Source organism: Argopecten irradians, chromosome 1, assembly GCF_041381155.1.
Source record: "Argopecten irradians isolate NY chromosome 1, Ai_NY, whole genome shotgun sequence".
Taxonomy (NCBI): Eukaryota; Metazoa; Mollusca; class Bivalvia; order Pectinida; family Pectinidae; genus Argopecten; species Argopecten irradians.
Genome location: NC_091134.1, coordinates 52,192,664 through 52,213,213, shown reverse-complemented (window position 1 = coordinate 52,213,213; position 20,550 = coordinate 52,192,664). Strand labels below are relative to the sequence as shown.

Sequence of the window (20,550 nt, the reverse complement as noted above, 5' to 3'; positions counted from 1 at the left end):
CCTGTCCGTAAAACTGATCATTCTGAAATGAACCCGCTTTGCTGGAATTTGTTGAACATTATCATTTTTTAAGTGATAGTTAACATTCACTAGGATCTTGTTAATTTTGCTTAAAATGTATATTTCAACTCGTTCATTGAACCGGGGATTATGTATTTGTAAAAACCTATACAGTGTACATGTACATGTAATGAAGTTTTTCCACTGTTTCAACATTAAATTGGCCTACAATATGACCAGTGGAATATCGGTCATTGATCAATACGTTTAAATATTTGTTTTTAAATTGTTAAAATTTCTTTCTCCTTTTTTTCAAAATGTGTGATAAAAAGGTTATGATATGTCAATTTTGATATCGCACCCTTTATCAGCCCTTGACCTGATATCAGCCCTCGGGCCTGCGGCCCTTGGGCTGATATGGCGGTCTCGGGCTGATAAAGGATGCGATATCAAAATTGTCATATAATAACCTCTAATTATTTTTCCGTCAGGGAAAAAAAAATAAAAAAAAAAAAGAAAAAAAGAAGATAGCATTTATTTTTATTACATGTACATTATCAATTTTAGTCTGTATTATACAAATATTAACTTTTTGTTGGTGAATACTACTGTACGTGTACTCATTTTAGCGGTATTCTAATTTTAGCGCCTTTCGCGCTCAAGTCATAGCGCTAATTCAGGTACAGCGCTTAATTAAAATAAAATGGTCCGCCGAAATGTAATTAAGGAATGATTTTTATTGTTTGTTGTTTACTGGTGTGTAAACTGCATTTTTTTGTACAGATATTTCAACATGACGCACTAACGCGCGTCATTTAAAATATCTACAAAAAATGCAGTTTACACACCTGCAGTAAACAACAAACAATGAAAAACATTCCTTAAGTATCGTGGCGGGAAAGTGTAGTTTCAGCCAATCAGGAATGAGCAAAACACACAGCCATATAATAATGCATTTTGTCAAGACATGTCCGAACGGTCTAGACCAATCAGAAAACGGAAAAACTCACAGTCATATAACAAATATATATATATATTTATTACATACTTTGTTTACACCAAACTATATATGAAGTAATATAATATTTTCAACTATTACACCGACTGTTCAATAAAACCTTGTTATATTGCACGGTTCGAAGTTATATTGCACGCTCCCATGGAAACGTTATATTGCACGGTTCGAGATGTTATATTGCACGGCTTTAGGAACACCTCGCTGTTGTTGTCTAGTTTTGTAGAAAACCTCCGAGGAATCGCGCGTAACAGTGAGTTACGTTATTATGACGTCACAAAGGTTCACGTTCAATTTCGCGCTAGCTTTATAGATCTCGAAACAAGCACGTCATGTAGACGTTTATCGAGTAGAGGACGGACACGGCCAATGTATTAGATCAAAAGGCTGCATGCAGGTCTAATATTGTTAAAGAAGACAATAAGACATCCAAACCGGAGTTACAACGTGACGTACGTGGTTTATACGTCAATCTTCAATAGGATTTGAAGCTTTTCCGTACGGTACGGTGGTGATGATTTTGTTAAGTGATTGTCGTATTCATTTTATAATAATATTCAACTGAAAAACTGGTGATTATGTAATAAAACAAATATTTCATGGGTTACTGTGCTCTAGTTCATAATATTTACCCCTCGGTGATGGTAATCAACAAATATTATATTGCACTCGGCCTTCGGCCTCGTGCAATATAACATTTGTTGATTACCACCACCTCGGGTTAAATATTATGAACTAGAGCACAGTAGGCCATGAAATATATATATATATATTCTGTCCATGCAACGTTGAACTTATCTCACCTCACGATATATATCATACATATTTATAGAAATTGACAATTTGAATGTGGAGTTTTGACGAGTACGTTCAGGTATGTATTCTTTCTTCTTAAATTAATAAATTAAGAAACTGTCCGTTATGACTACAGGGTAATTTTGTCAAGAATCGATGTTCATGAAGTACAATTTAGGACACTTGTTCATATATATATATATAATAGTTAACTTGAAAGTGATAGACAATAGGTTGTTAGGTTAGCCAATAGATCAGCCAATAGACATAGAGGTTATCAAGTGTCCTCAGTTAACTTCAGATAATGCATTGCTTGAGATTTCCCTCAATTTTGAGATGTTCTAGATTAGGTAATAACCACTAATACTAGCTAATAGACTAGGTTAGTTTACTAGATACTGAAACAGTATAGATTAAATGTAAGTTGATAGGCAATTCACCACTAGGTCATTTAATATTCACTCAATAAGTAGGTTAGTAGGTAGACTATGTATGGAGTTTATCAGTACAGAACATTTCCTATTTCGTGTTCATGTCTATATTCTTTGACATCTTTGCCACAGTTTCCCATTACTCCAGTGCTACTATATGCACCATTCTATTCTATTTGATATTGTCTCCTGACCTTTAGAAAAAATGTGTATGTACATGTATAGGAGAAATACCGAAAACTGTAGATTCTAAAGGAAACTACATTGAAATTAACAGTGGAATTATTTGGAAATACATCGAAAGCATTCATTCAATTTTCAAAGAAAGAAAGTTCACATTTCTATTTAAAATCAAAACATCGTTGTAGGAATGCCTGTGCTGTCGAAATACTAAAGAGTCTTGATTTTCAACACAAGGAGTAATTTTATGCGTTGTGGTTGATGTGATTGGATTTATGCCGATGTCCACGAATCAATATATAAAACAGAAAATATGTAATAATATGTATTATTGAAGTTTTCTATTACATTTATGTTGAATTTGGTTACATCTACTTGTTATTTATCTGTCCAATTTTACAAAGCTGCATGTAGTGGCACTCTCTATCTGGAACTGTAGATTAGTTTACATGTACCTGGAACTGTAGATTAGTTGAAACTAATCTACAGCTACAGGTAAACTAATGTACAGTGAAATGTCTACTAATCTACAGACAGAACAAGTACTTGAACAATAGTCTAAATAAAGTACTGGGGACAACAAAAGATGACATCATAGACATGTTTTCAATATAGATCTATATTTACATGTTGCGTATAATATATATTAGGTTAAACACAAGTTTAGACATCTCGTCATAGTTATTTTAAGAAGCTTACATATATTCAGTAGATACCATATCAGCTGACCGACATCACAAAGAACAATCTAGAACGACATTTATGATTAGCTAGAGCGGATGTAACATACTCTATAGGTATTTCCCAAAGTTATTTTAGTATGGCTGACGTGGCTGCAATACAGTTTATTTGCATGATTTATTTCAGTCCTTTACAGGATCATGTTCGTCACTTTATCGTACCTGGTAATATATGCAAGATCATGACAATTGCATCATAAATCAGAGTGATATATAGTTAATGGTATTAGGCACTTCATATTACAATGGAAACTGTCTTGATGCTGTCCAAACATGCTCGCCTTTGATCCATACACAAAGTTCTTTTATGTTCATTGCGACTTTTCTTGAAAAAATACGATAATGTTTGCCATCCTTCGAAACCTGTATATAAGAACAGTAAAACCAATTCGAAGCCTCAATAATGTTTCTATGGTAATCATACTTGAACCAAGTGCTAAGGCAAATTATACAGGCATCCATATGTCACTTCATGTTGACGAAGTTTATACAAAATTGGCCCAATGGCTTATGAGCTATATCTATTTGTCATTTCACAAAACTCGTATAAAGTAACTTAGTTACTATGGCAACCACAATCAAACCGTAATGACATCCGTGTCCTTGAAAACTACAAAAATTGTATTTATCATCATTTTTAAAAGATCCTTATATAGCGATTTGCAGTCAACCGAAAGATATCTTTCAGTTGACTGGAAATCGCTATATAAGGATCTTAAATGATATCGAATAACGGTTACCATATAAAAATATAACGATGACTTCTGATTGACCAATCAGAAGTTTTGGTTATATTTATATGATAACCGTTATTCAATCATATAATGTGTTACGTAATGGGACTAATTCACATACCACGTGATACTCGATTTCCATAAAGATAGACTTATTTACAACAGGAAAAGCCAATAAAAAGTATTCCTCACCGTATTATTCTTAAAAATATTGTCGATTTAATTTCAGATACCCCTTAAATTTTGCTCAAGAAACGCTTAAATATGCGAATCTGTAGCACACTTCGGCGTTTTAGGTTATTCATTTACACTCGTAAGTTTTCTATATTCATTTTATTATCGGAGCATACAAAATATCATACATGTATATAATTACATACCTTGATGAATTTATTATTTTTATTCAACGAGATATAACAAGCTTGGAGGTCAATCAGTTACTAGGCAATACTGACGCGAATGGTTTCGGTTTGGGCCCCGTCAATCCATGTGTATTCCATGTGATTGTTTAGCGACCATTTTGATTCTTGGAATTTACTTCATGCATGAATCTTTAAATTATACTATATTTACTGATTAGCAAACAGTTCACACCTTTAGATTGGTATACATCAAGTAAACACTCGGAAAACTGGCAGACGAAATATTTGCCGATTATCCGAAACGAGTTATAATAGGTGGGTAAGAGAAATAAAAATACATTTGCTGGGATCCGGAAAGTGACGTTACAAACGTATGACGTCATAGAAGGGACGGTTTACGTTCATTTTAACCCTTAAAAGAAACCGATATTATGCGAGACTAAGAATTATTGCGATCTGTAAAACGGAGCTACTAACGTTTGTTTTGTTTTTGAAATATATAATCCCACTTCTATTTTGTTCGTTCCTTGTTCACAACAAACACACATGAAATAGTATTTTCAATTTATTTACAACATTTCACAACATTTACATGATGACAAAACCATTCCCATATAAAAGCTAAATATAACAAGAGGCCCAGAGGGCCTGTATCGCTCACCTGGTTTTTTTTTTTTTTTTTTGTAATTATCACAAAGACTCTTACAATTAGAAAAATTAGTAAAATTGACTCCAAAATTTGTTTAATTTTGAAACACAACCATATAATGATGCTATAGATACCATACAAATATGCTATCCAATACAAAGGTTCAGAGAGGAAGTAATTTATATGAAAAAAGTAGCCTAATTGACCTTTTTGGCCCCGCGTCAAGGCCCCAGGGAGTCAGCCCTATACTTTGTACAATTTTAAATCCCCAACCTATAAGGATGCTACTATTGCATTATGAGTGCTCTTCCATGCTGAGTTGCAGAGAAGAAGTCGTTTATATGATAACAGCAAAAATTGCTCCCTTTCTACCCCGCCCCTCAGCCCCCGGGGGGATAAGTCCCATCATTTGTACCATTTTGAATCCCCACCCTATAAGGATGCTACCATTGCATTATGAGTGCTCTCCCATGCTTAGTTGCAGAGAAGAAGTCGTTTAAATGGAAATAGCCAAATTAATCCCTTTTGACCCCGCCCCTCAGCCCCCGGGGGGGTAAGTCCTATCATTTGTACAATTTTGAATCCTCACCCTATAAGGATGCTACCATTGCATTATGAGCGTAATGCCATGTTTAGTTGCAGAGAAAAAGTTGTTTATATGGAAATAGCCAAATTGACCCCTTTTGACCCCACCCCTCAGGCCCCCCGGGGGATCAGCCCCATCATTTGCACAATTTTGAATCCCCACCTTATAAGGATGCTACCATTGCATTATGAGCGTAATCCCATGTTTAGTTACAGAGAAGAAGTCGTTTATACGGAAATAGTCATATTGACCACTTTTGACCCCACCCCTCAGGCCCCCAGGGGGTCAGCCCTATCATTTGCACAATTTTGAATCCTCACCCTATAAGGATGCTACCATTGCATTATGGGTGCTATATATATATATCCCATGCTTAGTTGCAGAGAAGAAGTCATTTATATGGAAATAGCCAAATTGACCCCTTTTGACCCCGCCCCTCAGGCCCCCGGGGGGTCAGCCCCATCATTTGTACAATTTTGAATCCCCACCCTATAAAGATGCTACCATTGCATTATGGATGCTATTCCATGCTTAGTTTCAGAGAAGAAGTCGTTTATATGGAAATAGCCAAATTGACCCCTTTTGACCCCGCCCCTCAGGCCCCCAGGGGGTCAGCCCCATCATTTGTACAATTTTGAATCCCCACCCTATAAGGATGCTACCATTGCATTATGGGTGCTATCCCATGCTTAGTTTCAGAGAAGAAGTCGTTTAAATGGAAATAGCCAAATTGACCCCTTTTTGCCCCGCCCCTCAGGCCCCTGGGGGGTCAGCCCCATCATTTGTACAATTTTCAGTTAGTAGCCCATAAGGATGCTACCAGTCAAATTTTGTTGAAATCCGACCAGCGGTTATGGAGAAGAAGTCGATTGTTGACGGACGGACGGACGGACGGACGACGGACGCCACGGTATGGCATAAGCTCACCTTGGTCCTTCGGACCAGGTGAGCTAAAAATCATGTGATTAATTTTAAATTTACTATGCTACTTGAAGTCCCAACAATCCAGGAACTCACAAAATCCCAAGTGCACGTTCTAAAAATAATTTTAACACCCTTTATGGAACTTTTTTACTTGGGTAACAAATCACAATCTAGACATTATGGAATCAACCACTAATAGGATGAACGTGACAGAATGTTAAATATAACAGCATTTTGTACATACTTATTGTATTCAAATATGTATTTAAAGTAAACTACAGCTCACTCTAAATGAAGTTTTAATAACGCAACAAGAATCTTTAAAATAAATTATTAAAAAACACTGTTTGGTAATTCTGACGAAACCACTTAAATGCTCGGTAGTTTGAAGCTCAATTATAAGTGATAGACTTGAAAAACACATAAAAATAAACACTGTTTACCATATACCATGGATAATAGCTCAAGGTGTTTCCTTTGGATACTAAAAGGATTGATGTATGTTAGAACAGAACATTTCAATATCATAATATTCTCCATTATTTTGCTAACTAATGTGTAGATTACACACTGTTATACGTATGATTTATATTCTAAAAATATGAAGCGCCGTTTCCATACAAAATCATTCTAATATGGTAAGGAAACAGTTAATGATCGATTAATAAGAGAACGTGTATGATATAAATTGATGAAATGTTTTGTTCAAATCATCAAACTCTCCACAACCTGTTTTACAACAAACATTATAAGTATAATTTTGATTGATTTTTTTTCTATAAAACAAATACGCATGTAGATAAAATAATGTAAATGTATAAGTATCACAACAGCTCAGTCAGTGTAATTCAATAGGCGGCGACTACTGTGCGATATTGGGAATCACGTCTATGAAGTTAAATCAAACCACAAATATCGTAATTTATAGGGTAGTCAGAGGTGTTAAATAGCGACTATTTCGCTGAAAATATCTTCAGACATTCCCTGGCGGGTAATGCAAATATCCGATTTCTTACAGTGTGTCATTTAATTGACGAAGTATCAAATATAGATAGACATACACTATAAATACTGTATAACTTAATAATATGAAATCATTAAATAACTTTAAATTATTTTTTTTAGCATTTTCATTTTCCCTTGCATTAAACACAATATGACTACTGCTGTTCAAATACTGTTTGAAATTGACATTTATGTCTTAAATGTGCGACATTGCCGACATAGATTATTTTATCAATAAAATAAGAACAGATAAATTTGTATTTTCTCCAGTTGCAAAAGAAACATTCTTTATCGACCTTGGACATCTTAATAATAAAATCAGATAAAATCCCGTACACATACTTCGGTATAGATTGTACCTGCAAACAAGTCGTGATATTCATATCTCCAAAATGTAGTCACTGAAATATTACGGTCGCACTGCCTCAGAACACTAAAGGAAAAGGATTATAGATTATTTCATGAAGATCATTTTGTAGCAAACATAACAGTATCTACTGATTTGTTTCTCTCAATGGTTTTATAGATACAAAACAGAGTACACCTGTTATAAATGAAATACATTATGTATAAAACAGAGGCATCTTGACACCCACCAAAGAATGATATGTGTCGGACAATGGAAGGACAATGGAAGGAGGGATCTTTTCCTTTGCTTTTCTTCCCCTCCCCCTCTATTTTTTTCTGAATTTTCTATGCTTAGCGTTAACATTATCAAATTTAATAAGGCCACTGTTTGCCATGTTGTGCTAGGACTTGTCACAGGACTCAAGCTGACCCAACGAGGAACTTAGAATTTCTTTTTTGAGAATTAACGATTACATGTTTCATATAAAACTTTACACATATCCCAACAGATTTCTGAGAAATAGCGACAACAAGAATTGTTAACAGACGGATGATGGGACGGACTATTCCACTGACGAAAGGCTATTTGAATAGCCCACCATCTGATGATGCTGGGATAAATAACATACATGATAATACTACATAAAAATAGTGGAGAAAAGGCACATTTCTATCTTTGATTAAAACAAAAAGACGTAGCGATATGTCATTACCTTGAATGGAAGGGTGCTTTGCAGTTGAGGACGTATAGCATCTTTTTCTTTGAATATTGACGTTTAACCTAAACAAAAATGTACCTGGTGCAACTTATGCAATACTGTCAAATACATTATGCATAAGTTCTATGGATATATATATTTGTGCCCTTAACATGGAATATTTTTACATCGACAAATAGTCTTTGTTCAGTAGATAAGACCTTCATGGATTCCATCATGGATCGGTCATAGACAGACGTCGCATTCGTTTTTCACCTCTATTTTCATGCTCCATGTCAGAACCTGTAACGAAATTCATACGGATAATACAACATATTATTTTCATATATCTGATACAATTTTGCCAATGTGCACAATCACGAAAACAAATCCTGTTGACTTGTCTATTGCGATTTACTGTACAATAATGAATACAAGGTACAGATGTTGCTGTCTTCTATGTCTCAACAATGATAATTAGTTTGATTTTGTTTAACGTCCTATAAACAGTCGGGGTCATTTAAGGATGTGCTATGTTTAATGGTAGAGGAAAACCGAAGTACCCGGAGAAAAAGCATCGACCGAAGGATTCGAACTCACGATCCAAGAGTGGAGGGCTTGTGGTAATATAGCTGGATACAGTAACAACTTGTATGTCTGTAGGATACGAATTACATCAAACAGAAACTCTAGGACAAAGAGTAATATCAACACCATATAAATCAAAGTACTGTAAGTACTGAACTGAAAAAGCATCGATGTAACAAAAATTTAGTTCAAAGAAGGCAAATATGTCATTAGTAACATTTTAGGGTGTGTATTTTCTTGCAAGTCTCATGTCATTATCTAGTTGGGTTATTTATCTTTCAAGTATTCATTTCATTAATTTTGGATAAATTGTTAAGATTGCAGACAACCATTCCTCCTCATATCAAAAGATGAATCTAAAAATTATGAGAAGATTTTGAGAAAATGCTAGAAAATTTCTTTTAGATTTGAACTTTGAACCTATCTTGAATTCAACAGTTTCAACAAATATTTATAGTCAGTGTCATGTGACCTTTTCTCTAATGTTTGAATATAATTGTCTGAATAACAAAATAAAGAAAAAATTTGTAGTTATGATTATTTGATAATTGATCTTGAGGACAAGGCCATGGAGACCTACAGCTAATAACAATCTGCAGTAAAATGACAACAAGGGAAACATTAAGACTCCATTAAGAAGAAAGTATAATCTGACACATGGATATCCCTTGATGGCATTTTTACAAAGTTCATGGCTTATGCTGCAAATGTTGTTTACAGACCTCATTTATAAAGAACTATGTGCAATGCATATAATAAATACGGTACAAGTATTTTTTTTCGATGAACTATGTGGTACAGATCTATTACAGGAGGAAAGGGCAAAAGGCAATTAATTAGATAATTATCAAGAGAAGAAATGAAATGACAAAAACTAAGGGTCAAATGTTCATTTAAAGAATTGGTTACTGCATCAAAATCAAAACTGAATTGTTTTGAATTATGTTTATTCAAAAATACTTTAATACAAACATGAAATAACATCACAATACATTATTTTTTCTAGTTCTCTTCTGTGATACACACAATGTATTCAGGCATATTAGTAAGTAATGAGCAGTTCTTGATACTTTGCTGCAATATTGAAGAAAAGTCATATCAAAGTCAGATTCAGTATGATACTGTCTCTATATAATGCATAAAATGGACACTGAGAATTCTTAACAGCATATTAAAACAACCATTCTCAAAATTAGTGTGTTATTTGTATACATTGACATATGCATGTACATTGGACTCTCGATAATCTGGACACCTTCGTTCCCAGCCTAAACCGTCCAGATTACAAATTTTCCGGACTGCCGAATTTTGTGTACCCTAGTCAATTTTGAAATTGTCATGTACAAGTTACTCCCCTTGACCTTGTAAATCAATGATGGGTTTTTATGTTTATGTACTAAAATAAATACTTTGTTTGTTATGTTTTAAAGGTTTTTTTCCCCATTTAATTATGTTAAGGATATGAAATTAACGTACATGTAATCACACATTATTGGCAACTTGTTGTTAATGTCACATTACTTACAACTGTTTATACATGTATTGGTAACAAGATCAGAAACAGTTGTAAAAACATTTGATAGAGGCATCAACTGATGGGAACAACCAACGGGCTATGTCACCAGAAGTGTTAATTTGTGTCATTTTGGTGAACACACTGCACAAAGTCAACAAGTAAAACTGTTTAATATGTTTCTGTTGTAGCAAATAAATGAATGTCATTCCATATACAATGTACTTATATGGCCGTGTCACAGATGTGAATCATTGAAATATACATTGTAGTAATGATAATTCAGACGTGATGATGGGTGAATAAATTATCAGTTTATATTATAAATGTAGGATATTTCTAAATATATCTAAATGCAAAGTTACTCGACACTCGCTAATTGTCATCACTTGATGTTTTGCAACATTACAGTCAATGGGACAGAATTGTAGTTCTGATAATGACCGTCTGTCAGAACATATATAGTGTGTTTCATTCAAGCTAAGAAAACTCTTTTTTGTTTGTTTGAATTTTACAACAAAACAGAAAGACTAGCACGTGAGTCAGTCTGTGAAGTTAAAAGTTTAAACACCTTCTATCTCTCCACAGACAACAATCGGCAGTATGTCAAATGGTGACAACTCTTTGCAAAAGTTGCAAATATACTGGATTTACTTTTTTGTATTTTGGTGTTTTAATTGGCATTATGAAACAATGCGAATGAGAAGCGCCAACCCATATGCCTGTTGTCCAGAGCTACATGTATGTTGTCGCAGCTTGTTTAATATATGCCTGGTAGTCATCCTTAGAATCATTTCACTGCTTCCAAAGTAATCCTGATAATCTCCAGTCTTCAACAATTATGAATCTGCTTCAGATGACTAGCCAATGAGTCCTGTAATTATAAAATTTAACATATATATCAATATTCTTAATTTGTTATAAAAAAAGTTACAGAAATCATCTAACAATGACAAAAGGAAGAAATTGGACTCATGTATACAAGTACTTTGAGTTAAAGATGCTCCACCGCCGACAGCTGTATAAATGATATTCATCATTTGAACAATAATTAGTGTTTAATCGTGTATGCATAAGTCTAATTAACACAAAAAAAATATAAAATAATTTATTTTGCCTTTGGGTCAAGCGCAATCAGTACTTCATTCCATATCGGATATAGTGCTACAGAATTTTTTTTATTTTTTTTTTTTATATTTTTAACTTGAAGTGAAATTAGAAGCTCAAACTTTTCAGCGGCGGTAATGGTGTAAAGTAAGTAACTTTTGTAACTGAAGAAAAATACTAAATCGTCTGCTGCCGTTTTTGATAGTGAAAAAATACCATTTGTCAGCGTTGGAGCATCTTTAAGTATATTAGCATCATAATTAATTTGTCTCCTATACCCGATACACATTGATGAAATACAATGCTTTTTACCGTTAGCAAAACTTACTTTAAACCAAATACTGGTAATATTGAGCAAGTGTAAATTTACCATGTATGATATATTACAGTGCACAGGTTATTGTTTATTTTGGTAAGTGTTATTATAAATTCTCTGAATCCATGAAGTTATATGTAACGAAGCTGCGGTGCGCTTCGTTGCTATATATTCCGGAAATTATATTAACCGAGACTTTGACGGGATTTTGCTGTGCACGAGATCTCGGGACTATATGTAGTGACTGTTTAATCGATGTTTTAAGTTCATACCGCCAATTTCGAAATCCCAGATATTAATTGTCTTAAATAAATCTAGCATTACAATTCTTCTATTTATCTAAAGAAATTCTGTATTCACATGTGTATTACACACATATGTACGTATATTTTATGGATCTATATCATGCATTGTTTTGCCTACAAATAAACACATGATTTGTGATGTTTATAGACATATTGACAATCTGGTAAATTGACTCTATGCATTAATATTAAATTTGATGCCATCGTATTAGAAAATAATACCAAAAATGAATCTTGTCAACTGCTAATATAACAACAAACTACTTCAAATTTAAAGTGATATTCAATTTTGTTCGTTGCGTTGTAATAAAATAAAACGTCGATTATATGGATGTTAGCAGGAATTCACACATACTCATGATGTTGTAAGTTCAGTTCATGTGCCGATGTCTGTCAAATAGTTCATATAATAATATACCGACCCATAGGCATGATAGGCAAAGAAGCAAAACGAAATGAAACTTACGATTTTCACTGCTTATGTCTCCAAATACGAAAAGAATTCCGTGGTTTACTAGCAAGGTGGCTTGCAACATGCAGTGTTCAAATATTCTTCGGTGTTTTTCAGATATGAGAATGCATTTATTACGCTTGATAATTAAATGGAAAATGTCTCTTGACTTGCAAGTTACATGTACATCACAGGTCCGCTTTGCTTGATGACGTCTTTGTTTACATTCGGCCGTTTACACTATTCCTGGGTGTAACGATATTTTATTGTATCTGTATCCATGTATTAAATATTCCCTCGTTAATGAAAGGATGCGTTAGTTGACAATCCGTGCGAAATGATAAGGAGCCAGCGTAACTCAGAATTTATCGTGTTTGTTAGCTTCTGTATAGATCACCCAGACGCTTGATGCGTACGTAGTCAGCAAGCGTCTGTTTGAGTGAGACTTGGTTAAATTCAGTGGGCCATCGTAATGACATGATCACAATATACGAACGTACCTGTTCTCCAAAATGACTATCAATATAATACATGTAAAAACAAACAACTTTTGTATCTTTCTTACGTCACGATGAATTAAAAAAATTGTCATTATATAATAGATTATGAATGTATACATCAAAGTACAATTAGATACTTACATACCAAAATCCTGACAATTCCTTTATTTAGTGTTACCCAAACCGGATGTTTACATAAATATATGCAAACGACTGGCGAGAATTAGGCCACCGATCGCTACCACTGATGCAAATTATCCTCACTATTTTTCAATTATAGACGTTCATGCTATAGTTTTTGTAGACATGTTTGAAACTATTCTATTTAATGAAATGCCATAGAAGTTGTTTATTACAATTAAACTGCACTATGGCAGCATATTTGTTCTAGAAAGAGGAAAAAAGAAAAAATCGCATGCAAATGAGAGGTCAATCGCATTTAAATTAGTGGGTCATCCGGGCCGTAGCAATACTGCAAAAGCACGCTTTTTCAGTAAAAACAGGTTGTCAAATATTAAAAGCAGTCTGAGTTTTTATCAACTCAAGAGACAAATTGAATCACATTCTATAGAATTAACAGTAGAAAATACCAATTATTTAATATATGAGTGTCCTAGTAATGAAGAATAGAATAAAAGATAACATGGTATAGAAATACAAACCGCTGATATTCTTAGAAACACAAGGCTACAGTAAAAATCGTGTATAACTACATTATTTTCATAAAAGTGTTATTAATTTTTTTTAGTACAAATGTACTAGCATTTGATATAAAATAAAACAAAAAAGTCAACATACCAGAACGTTTGGTTGCGACTGGTAACCGCCTCTCCAACATCACAATCGTATTGTACAGTGGATCCACACGTGTAGAAGATTGACTATCGACCTTTCTTATGCTCATCATCAGGTAGTAATATGGTTGAACAGTTATTAGTTTCATGACATCCGTAATACTTTCTGCCTTTTGCAAATCCGCCATTGGAATTGGTATCATTTTTGTTATGGTGTTAAGGAATTCTACCCACTGTTGTTTTTCTGGTGATAATAGCGTCTCTAGATAGCTTACGAGTTGTCTCTCAAGTTGACGCACGACACCTAGATAGCACAGAAAGCAAAAGGAATTACAATGTTGGTTTTTTTCATTAACTTTATGAAATTAAGTACGGACGATGAAAAATAATTGTACTCCAATGCCATTCTTAATAAAAACTTTTTTTTTCAAACCAAACACTGACTTAATTAATTATTAAATGATTCCTTTGCTTAACTTTGAATTCTTAACACAAACATTTTAACAAATTACTATTAATCAAATAAAGAACAAAACCAACTTGTCAATGGAAAAGGAACAACATTTTGCTATTGAATATAGTTGATTAAACATGGCAAACTTATTGCATATCTCCTAGACTTATTACTGATGATACTAAGCTTAAGAATTTCAGAGTTTAAGGTATTGCATAATATTCTGTATACTAATGTTAAATTGATGAAGGCTTAATTATCTGAAACAGAAAGGTGTATCTTTTGTGCAAATGGAAGGGAGACAACGTTGCATTTATTTTGGGATTGTTGCTGTTGTTGTTTTGGTTCTCCTTTTTATATTTGATACATACTGACACAAATAATTCATGAATATTCATAAACTGGAACAAATCATGAATATTCATGAACTTGAATCGGGTTCATGAAGTTTAATGAATCCAATATGGAGTCAGTGGCATCTAAATTTCATGAACTCTACTGGGGGTCCAGAATTGAACATTTCTATCAAACCAATGACAATTCTATTGGAATCAATTCAATATTTGATGAAACAAATTCTTATGGCAATAGGTATAATCCATATATTAATGTATAACATCAGAAGATCATCAACAGTTTACTGTGTTCATTATATTTTCATACTGCCACAGATAAGTGCTAACAAAATCTGTTTTCACTGATACACAGCAATCAATTTCATAATACATTCCCAGTTAATTAGTATTTTTCCAAAATAAACCAATAGTTGTAAAGTATGATTGTTTATATGGACAATTTAATTCAATAACATTTGACAAAATTTCACAAACAAATATCTATGCATAATCACTATGGCAATATCAGTGTGCAACAATTTCATGTTGAAAAAGAACTGCAGATAAATCAAAACGTACTGAAAGTGTTCATCTGTGCTTAAAGAAATCCAGGAATGGAATAATCCGTTCATTAATGTGCCAAAACTTCCATTTTAAGATGAATAATGTTTCCAATTCCACATGCCAGCAGATACAGCAGCCATTTTGGATTGTGACTGTTTTGGCGGGGCGGAAAATATATATAGAAGTCGTGACTCATGTGGTCATGTGACAAGTCAGTTGACTTCAGTGAAAATTCATTAAAATTCATCAAAATGAATGCAATAGCATTCCAAGAATGATTCATGAAGTTTTATGCATAACTAATATTCATTAAAATTCTTATTATTCTCATGAACTTCATGAATAGTTCATGAGAGTCATTTGATGAATATCCATGACCTTTTTTTCATGAACCACAATCTGCTAATATTCTTGAAAGTTCATGAATCATTCATGAATATTCATGATGTCATGAATACCATCTCGCAAGGGTACTATTGTAAGCAAAGGGAGACAATCCAAACTTTTGTTATGGGTAAGCTTTATATGTCTTATTACAAAAAATAGAAGAAGGTGGTCTTTACTCTTACATTGTAAAAAGAGAGAGACAATTAGAAACATATGGATCTTTATTAAGGATGTAATTCAATAGGAAATTAAGCATAACCTCTTTTCTGCATGAAGATTTCCACATGCTTGTGTGGATCTTTAAGTAAAGTACTGTAGTAATCATATACGCAAATTAGCTATACCTATTGTTTTGGATTTGGACATGTATCAATATATAAAAATATATACGAGAAAACACATTTAGTATACACTAACATCAAGAATACATAAAACTTCTTTCTTAGTAAGGTCAATTCAGCTCTCTCATGAATAAAATACAATATATTAGTTTATTAAAACATCTAGTTAGAAAGTAAGTTAACTTGAGTTAAAATATATTTGTTCACTCGCAATTTACTTACATTTTATTGTGTCCTTGCTACGTATGCTGTCGTAATCGAAGGCGTTCATAATCGTCTCCAAGTTCCTTGTTGCCTATAAAAATGGAACTAGTCTACATATAACTATAAAATCATTACACACATGTCCTAACCGGTTTTACATACAGAAGCCGGGTACTTTACTGATGTATTTATTTATGCATATTTTATAGTCTTACATTGAAATGTACAAATAAGAGATTGTGAATGTGAAATTATTTCTATTCTCTGATGCGTTAGAACGCCAAAACAAAATAATACATGTGTACAGTAAACTCACGTGACTTTATATGCAAGTTTATAGAAACACTAGTAAATCTTGACACATGCATTTTGTTATATCTGAGGATTATTCGTGGGTCCAAATCCAAATTATAATGCAACTATGTAGTTGCGTAGTGTCGTTTTCTGGCGATTTTCATTTAGAGATACTATAATGATACATTGTATCAAACTCATTATGATTATAACCAAACAGTATTGACTTACCACAGGATTGCTGTAATCTCTGATGCCTACAAGAAAAAAAACTTTATATATATTTTTTATGATACTAATACTGAATGGTAATGAAGCAGAAAAGACAATGCTTTAAAATGACTTTCTTCCTATCCGTTTTTTAATTGATTTCAAGCTGTTACAACATATCCTCTGGATCGAGCGAAAATGAAACGAAAATGAAAATTAGTTACATTGTATACACTCACCTTCAGTATGATAGAGCCCGTCATCTCCCAAGTTATCAAGTTCTTCCTCACTTAATTGCATATCAAATGTGTTGGATGGTGGTTTTAAGCTTTATTGAAGACTGGCTCACCTGAAATTATACATGTAGATAGTGACACTTTGTTAGTTTTGATTTTGAAAAATTCATGCAAATATTGCTACCGGTCTGTGAATCGTATATTTAAAAAAATAAATTACCAAATGCCAAGTACATTTTCAGTTAAATTCGGTACAATATATTTAATGTTGACCCGATCAGTGTGTTTGTTGGGACATGGTAAAAAAATAATAATGACACTCCGCTTTATATTTTCGTTTCAATTTATCAAATTTCAATGATTACATTTCACGTTTGGAGAAAGCAAATAACAGTTTAAATGTTTTGTTAAAAAGTTGTTTTACGCAGCAGAGGAGCTGTCTGCGTCTTCTGAAAATTATTTTTACAAGACGAAGCAATACTCGACTTATCATAACCCAAATACCGCTGCTTTCGTAGTAATGCAACATTTGGCGCTCAGTCTCTATTAACACTAATGTTCCAAGCTACAATGTACCGAATGGATGTCATTTTTGTAGGGACGTTTTAAATAATTACGACTTTGTCGATAAGTGATGTTGTTTGGTCAAGTTGAATGGCGCTTATTCTCATGCAATTATGGTTGTTAATTCTGGACGGATCTACATGTACCTGTATCCCTACACTGACCACCTCATCACTACCTACAATCTACAATTTCTATCTAGTAACATACATGAATAAAGACAACACATAATGTAAATATACCGTACACTTAATGATATTAAGAAAAGAGTGCACAGCAAAATCGCGGCCATAAAAAGTCTTTAGAAACACTTACATGATTTCCTGCGTAATCACTACGTAATAAAATCACGGGATAGACCTTTAACCTCGATTTAATTTCATATTAACAGATGATGAAATAATGAAAATTAAGTAATATATATATATTTATTTTCGCGGAAGCATAAGAAGTAAAACGTTTTAATGCAACTTCACAGTAAAAGGTAAGGCAGTCCATTCATTATTATTTCGTGATAAATTATCTTATTTATATATATATATTGAAAACTCAGTCATTCTATTGTCACTTGATTCTTTTAAAAATTAGCAGCAGAATCCTATGCCTGAACATTCTGTCTACTCCAAATGGTTAGGTGTCAACATACATTTTGCAATTCCTTGTAGATGGACTCATTATAAACACTTCGTAAGTAAATATATACAAATCTTTTTAAGAAAAAAATAACTCATATACAATGTGCACAGCCTTTTGTTTATTAATTATCATTCTGTTATTATTTTTTCCATTCTTGTTTCAATTCTTTTCAATTAAAAGCACATACACATACTCATACTATGTACAAATGTATAAAGTTATTTTTAGTAAAGGTGATTTCCAAATCGTTGAAAATAGGAAAACAATACGTAAGCATCGAAACGCTTGACTACACATGTATCACATGACATACGACATACTTCAGGATATATGTTTACATAAACTTGAACAAATATTAAACTTAAAAACAATGCAACTAATGATTGCTCATATATTTTACAATGATTATAACGCAAAAAAAGTGAAATAAAAGAGAAGCATTAGAAATTTAGTACTAGTCGATTCACAGACACATTTAACATGTATATCAATGTAAACAATGAAAGATAATGCATCATACGTCTCATTCCATTCCATAAGCCAGAAATCACACCATTTCTTTGGATGTTAAACACGAAACATGGTCAAGCATCATGGTTGCTTATTACGTTAGGTGCTGACTCATTTTCGTCCAACTAGGGCATGCGTGAATTAATGACCCGGACATGAATACTCTCCGGTTTCATATTCATACGCGGGGAACCGAAAAAATACTAAAGAGAGAACTATTTCAAATGATTACTGAACATTTATAAACAACATGATCTCTGCCAATCAGATATGGTTATTTTATCACATTTATATAACATACACATGGTCGATTAAAAAAACAAACAGCAGTAATGTTTAAATCGTAGGGAAACTCACTTTGCTTGTATGTATTTAAAGTTATATGTGCCGTAACTGGCCGAAAATTTGGACATGTTATTTTTTCTTCAATTATCTATTTAAAACCATAAGTTTTAATGAATAAAGCTATGAAAATCATTCAAATGGACAGACAAACATATATAATGCCTTATAAACGTTAGTTGGAACACATAGGTTATGCACTGTGAAATTCTTGTTTTTTATGCCTTATACACGTTTAGATGGAAACATACCTTCAGAAATCACTTTACAATTATTAATAATACTGTAAAAATGTGCAATGAAATTGTGGACAATAATATGGCTTCATGGTCTGACCGTATGAACTCATTTCACTACACTAAAGATGTTAATATAAGGATTTTTGGCAGTACTGCCAAAAATCATTTTCAGCTCTCTTTTGTACTTGTAAAATTAAAACCTATACATTGAAAGTACCTTGTATTGTAATTCTCAAAATGTTGGTAACTTTTGGAGTTGAATAACATATTAAAAGCTCTTCTTGATTCGTGACTATGAAAAATACGGCACATATAACTTTAATGTAAAGACAATGCACCTGTCCTTGTGTGAATAAATAGGTCACTTCAAACAGGCAAACAATTACTACAATTAGAATGTATGTCATCTGAGTCACAGCTGGGAACCTCCCTAAACGATGACTGTGTAAGGAATCACTATCCGATATATTCAAAAACATACACCGATATCACCGATATCCAACTGATTTAGCAATTTATCGCAATATAGGTGCACATCGTGCAACATATATAAAATATACACGATTTATTTTTCAATAAGCGTCTAGAATACCTGTCTGTAAAATACGAAATTATGTACCTTTTCTGTGAAATCAGGACTAGATGTGCATCAATAATTAGAATGTTTCATGTCGCCATCAGCAATTGATATAAAATATCCTCCTTATGAAACCAAACGCCAGTTAATATGGGGTAAATAAAAACAAGACATAATTTGTACTATGTTAACGAAAGTATAACATAGTGTTCCGGAAGGGTAAGCGTCTAGTGTTTTATGGATTCCCTCCGCCATTATACTCTGAGTGTTATCTAAGTCAGACGCATTGTAGATGTTCGGTCCTTTGATTCCATCTCAATCACCTATTGGACGGAAATTCAAACATGTTGATTGAAAAGTCAAAGTATTAACGTCATATCTAATGTGCACTTACTCACATAGCCATTTCTAAACAACCAATATGTGTAACCCTGTATTGATTGGCAAAACATCGATTGGAAACTGAATACGGATTGGTCGTAAAATAGCATTTGTTATCTAATAACAATAAAATCATTAAGATACCATAACTGTAAAAACATTGACAATTTAGTTTAAAGATAAAAATATGCTAAAAAGCACGTGTATAACAATATAATAAGAATATATTTGTCCG

At 33.1% G+C, this 20,550-nt stretch overlaps 1 protein-coding gene across 4 annotated transcripts in view; it reads right to left on the bottom strand.

Moving 5' to 3' along the window:
* Positions 1–4,809: 4,809 nt before the first annotated feature.
* LOC138332601 (uncharacterized) overlaps positions 4,810–20,550 on the bottom strand; it is a 338,301-nt gene continuing 322,560 nt past the window's right edge. The window contains exons 1-7 of one of the 4 annotated variants that reach the window (XM_069280610.1): positions 18,787–20,510; positions 17,684–17,815; positions 17,070–17,179; positions 16,852–16,877; positions 16,345–16,417; positions 14,046–14,345; positions 4,810–8,770 (exon numbers count right to left, since the gene is read on the bottom strand). In XM_069280610.1, the coding sequence (XP_069136711.1) occupies positions 8,703–8,770; positions 14,046–14,345; positions 16,345–16,417; positions 16,852–16,877; positions 17,070–17,130 (528 nt within the window). In that variant the 5' untranslated portion in view covers positions 17,131–17,179; positions 17,684–17,815; positions 18,787–20,510 and the 3' untranslated portion in view covers positions 4,810–8,702. Of the gene's footprint in view, positions 8,771–9,985; positions 11,443–14,045; positions 14,346–16,344; positions 16,418–16,851; positions 16,878–17,069; positions 17,180–17,683; positions 17,816–18,786; positions 20,511–20,550 lie in introns of those variants that run through there. The other 3 variants (XM_069280603.1, XM_069280625.1, XM_069280617.1) reach the window with 3 other exon arrangements.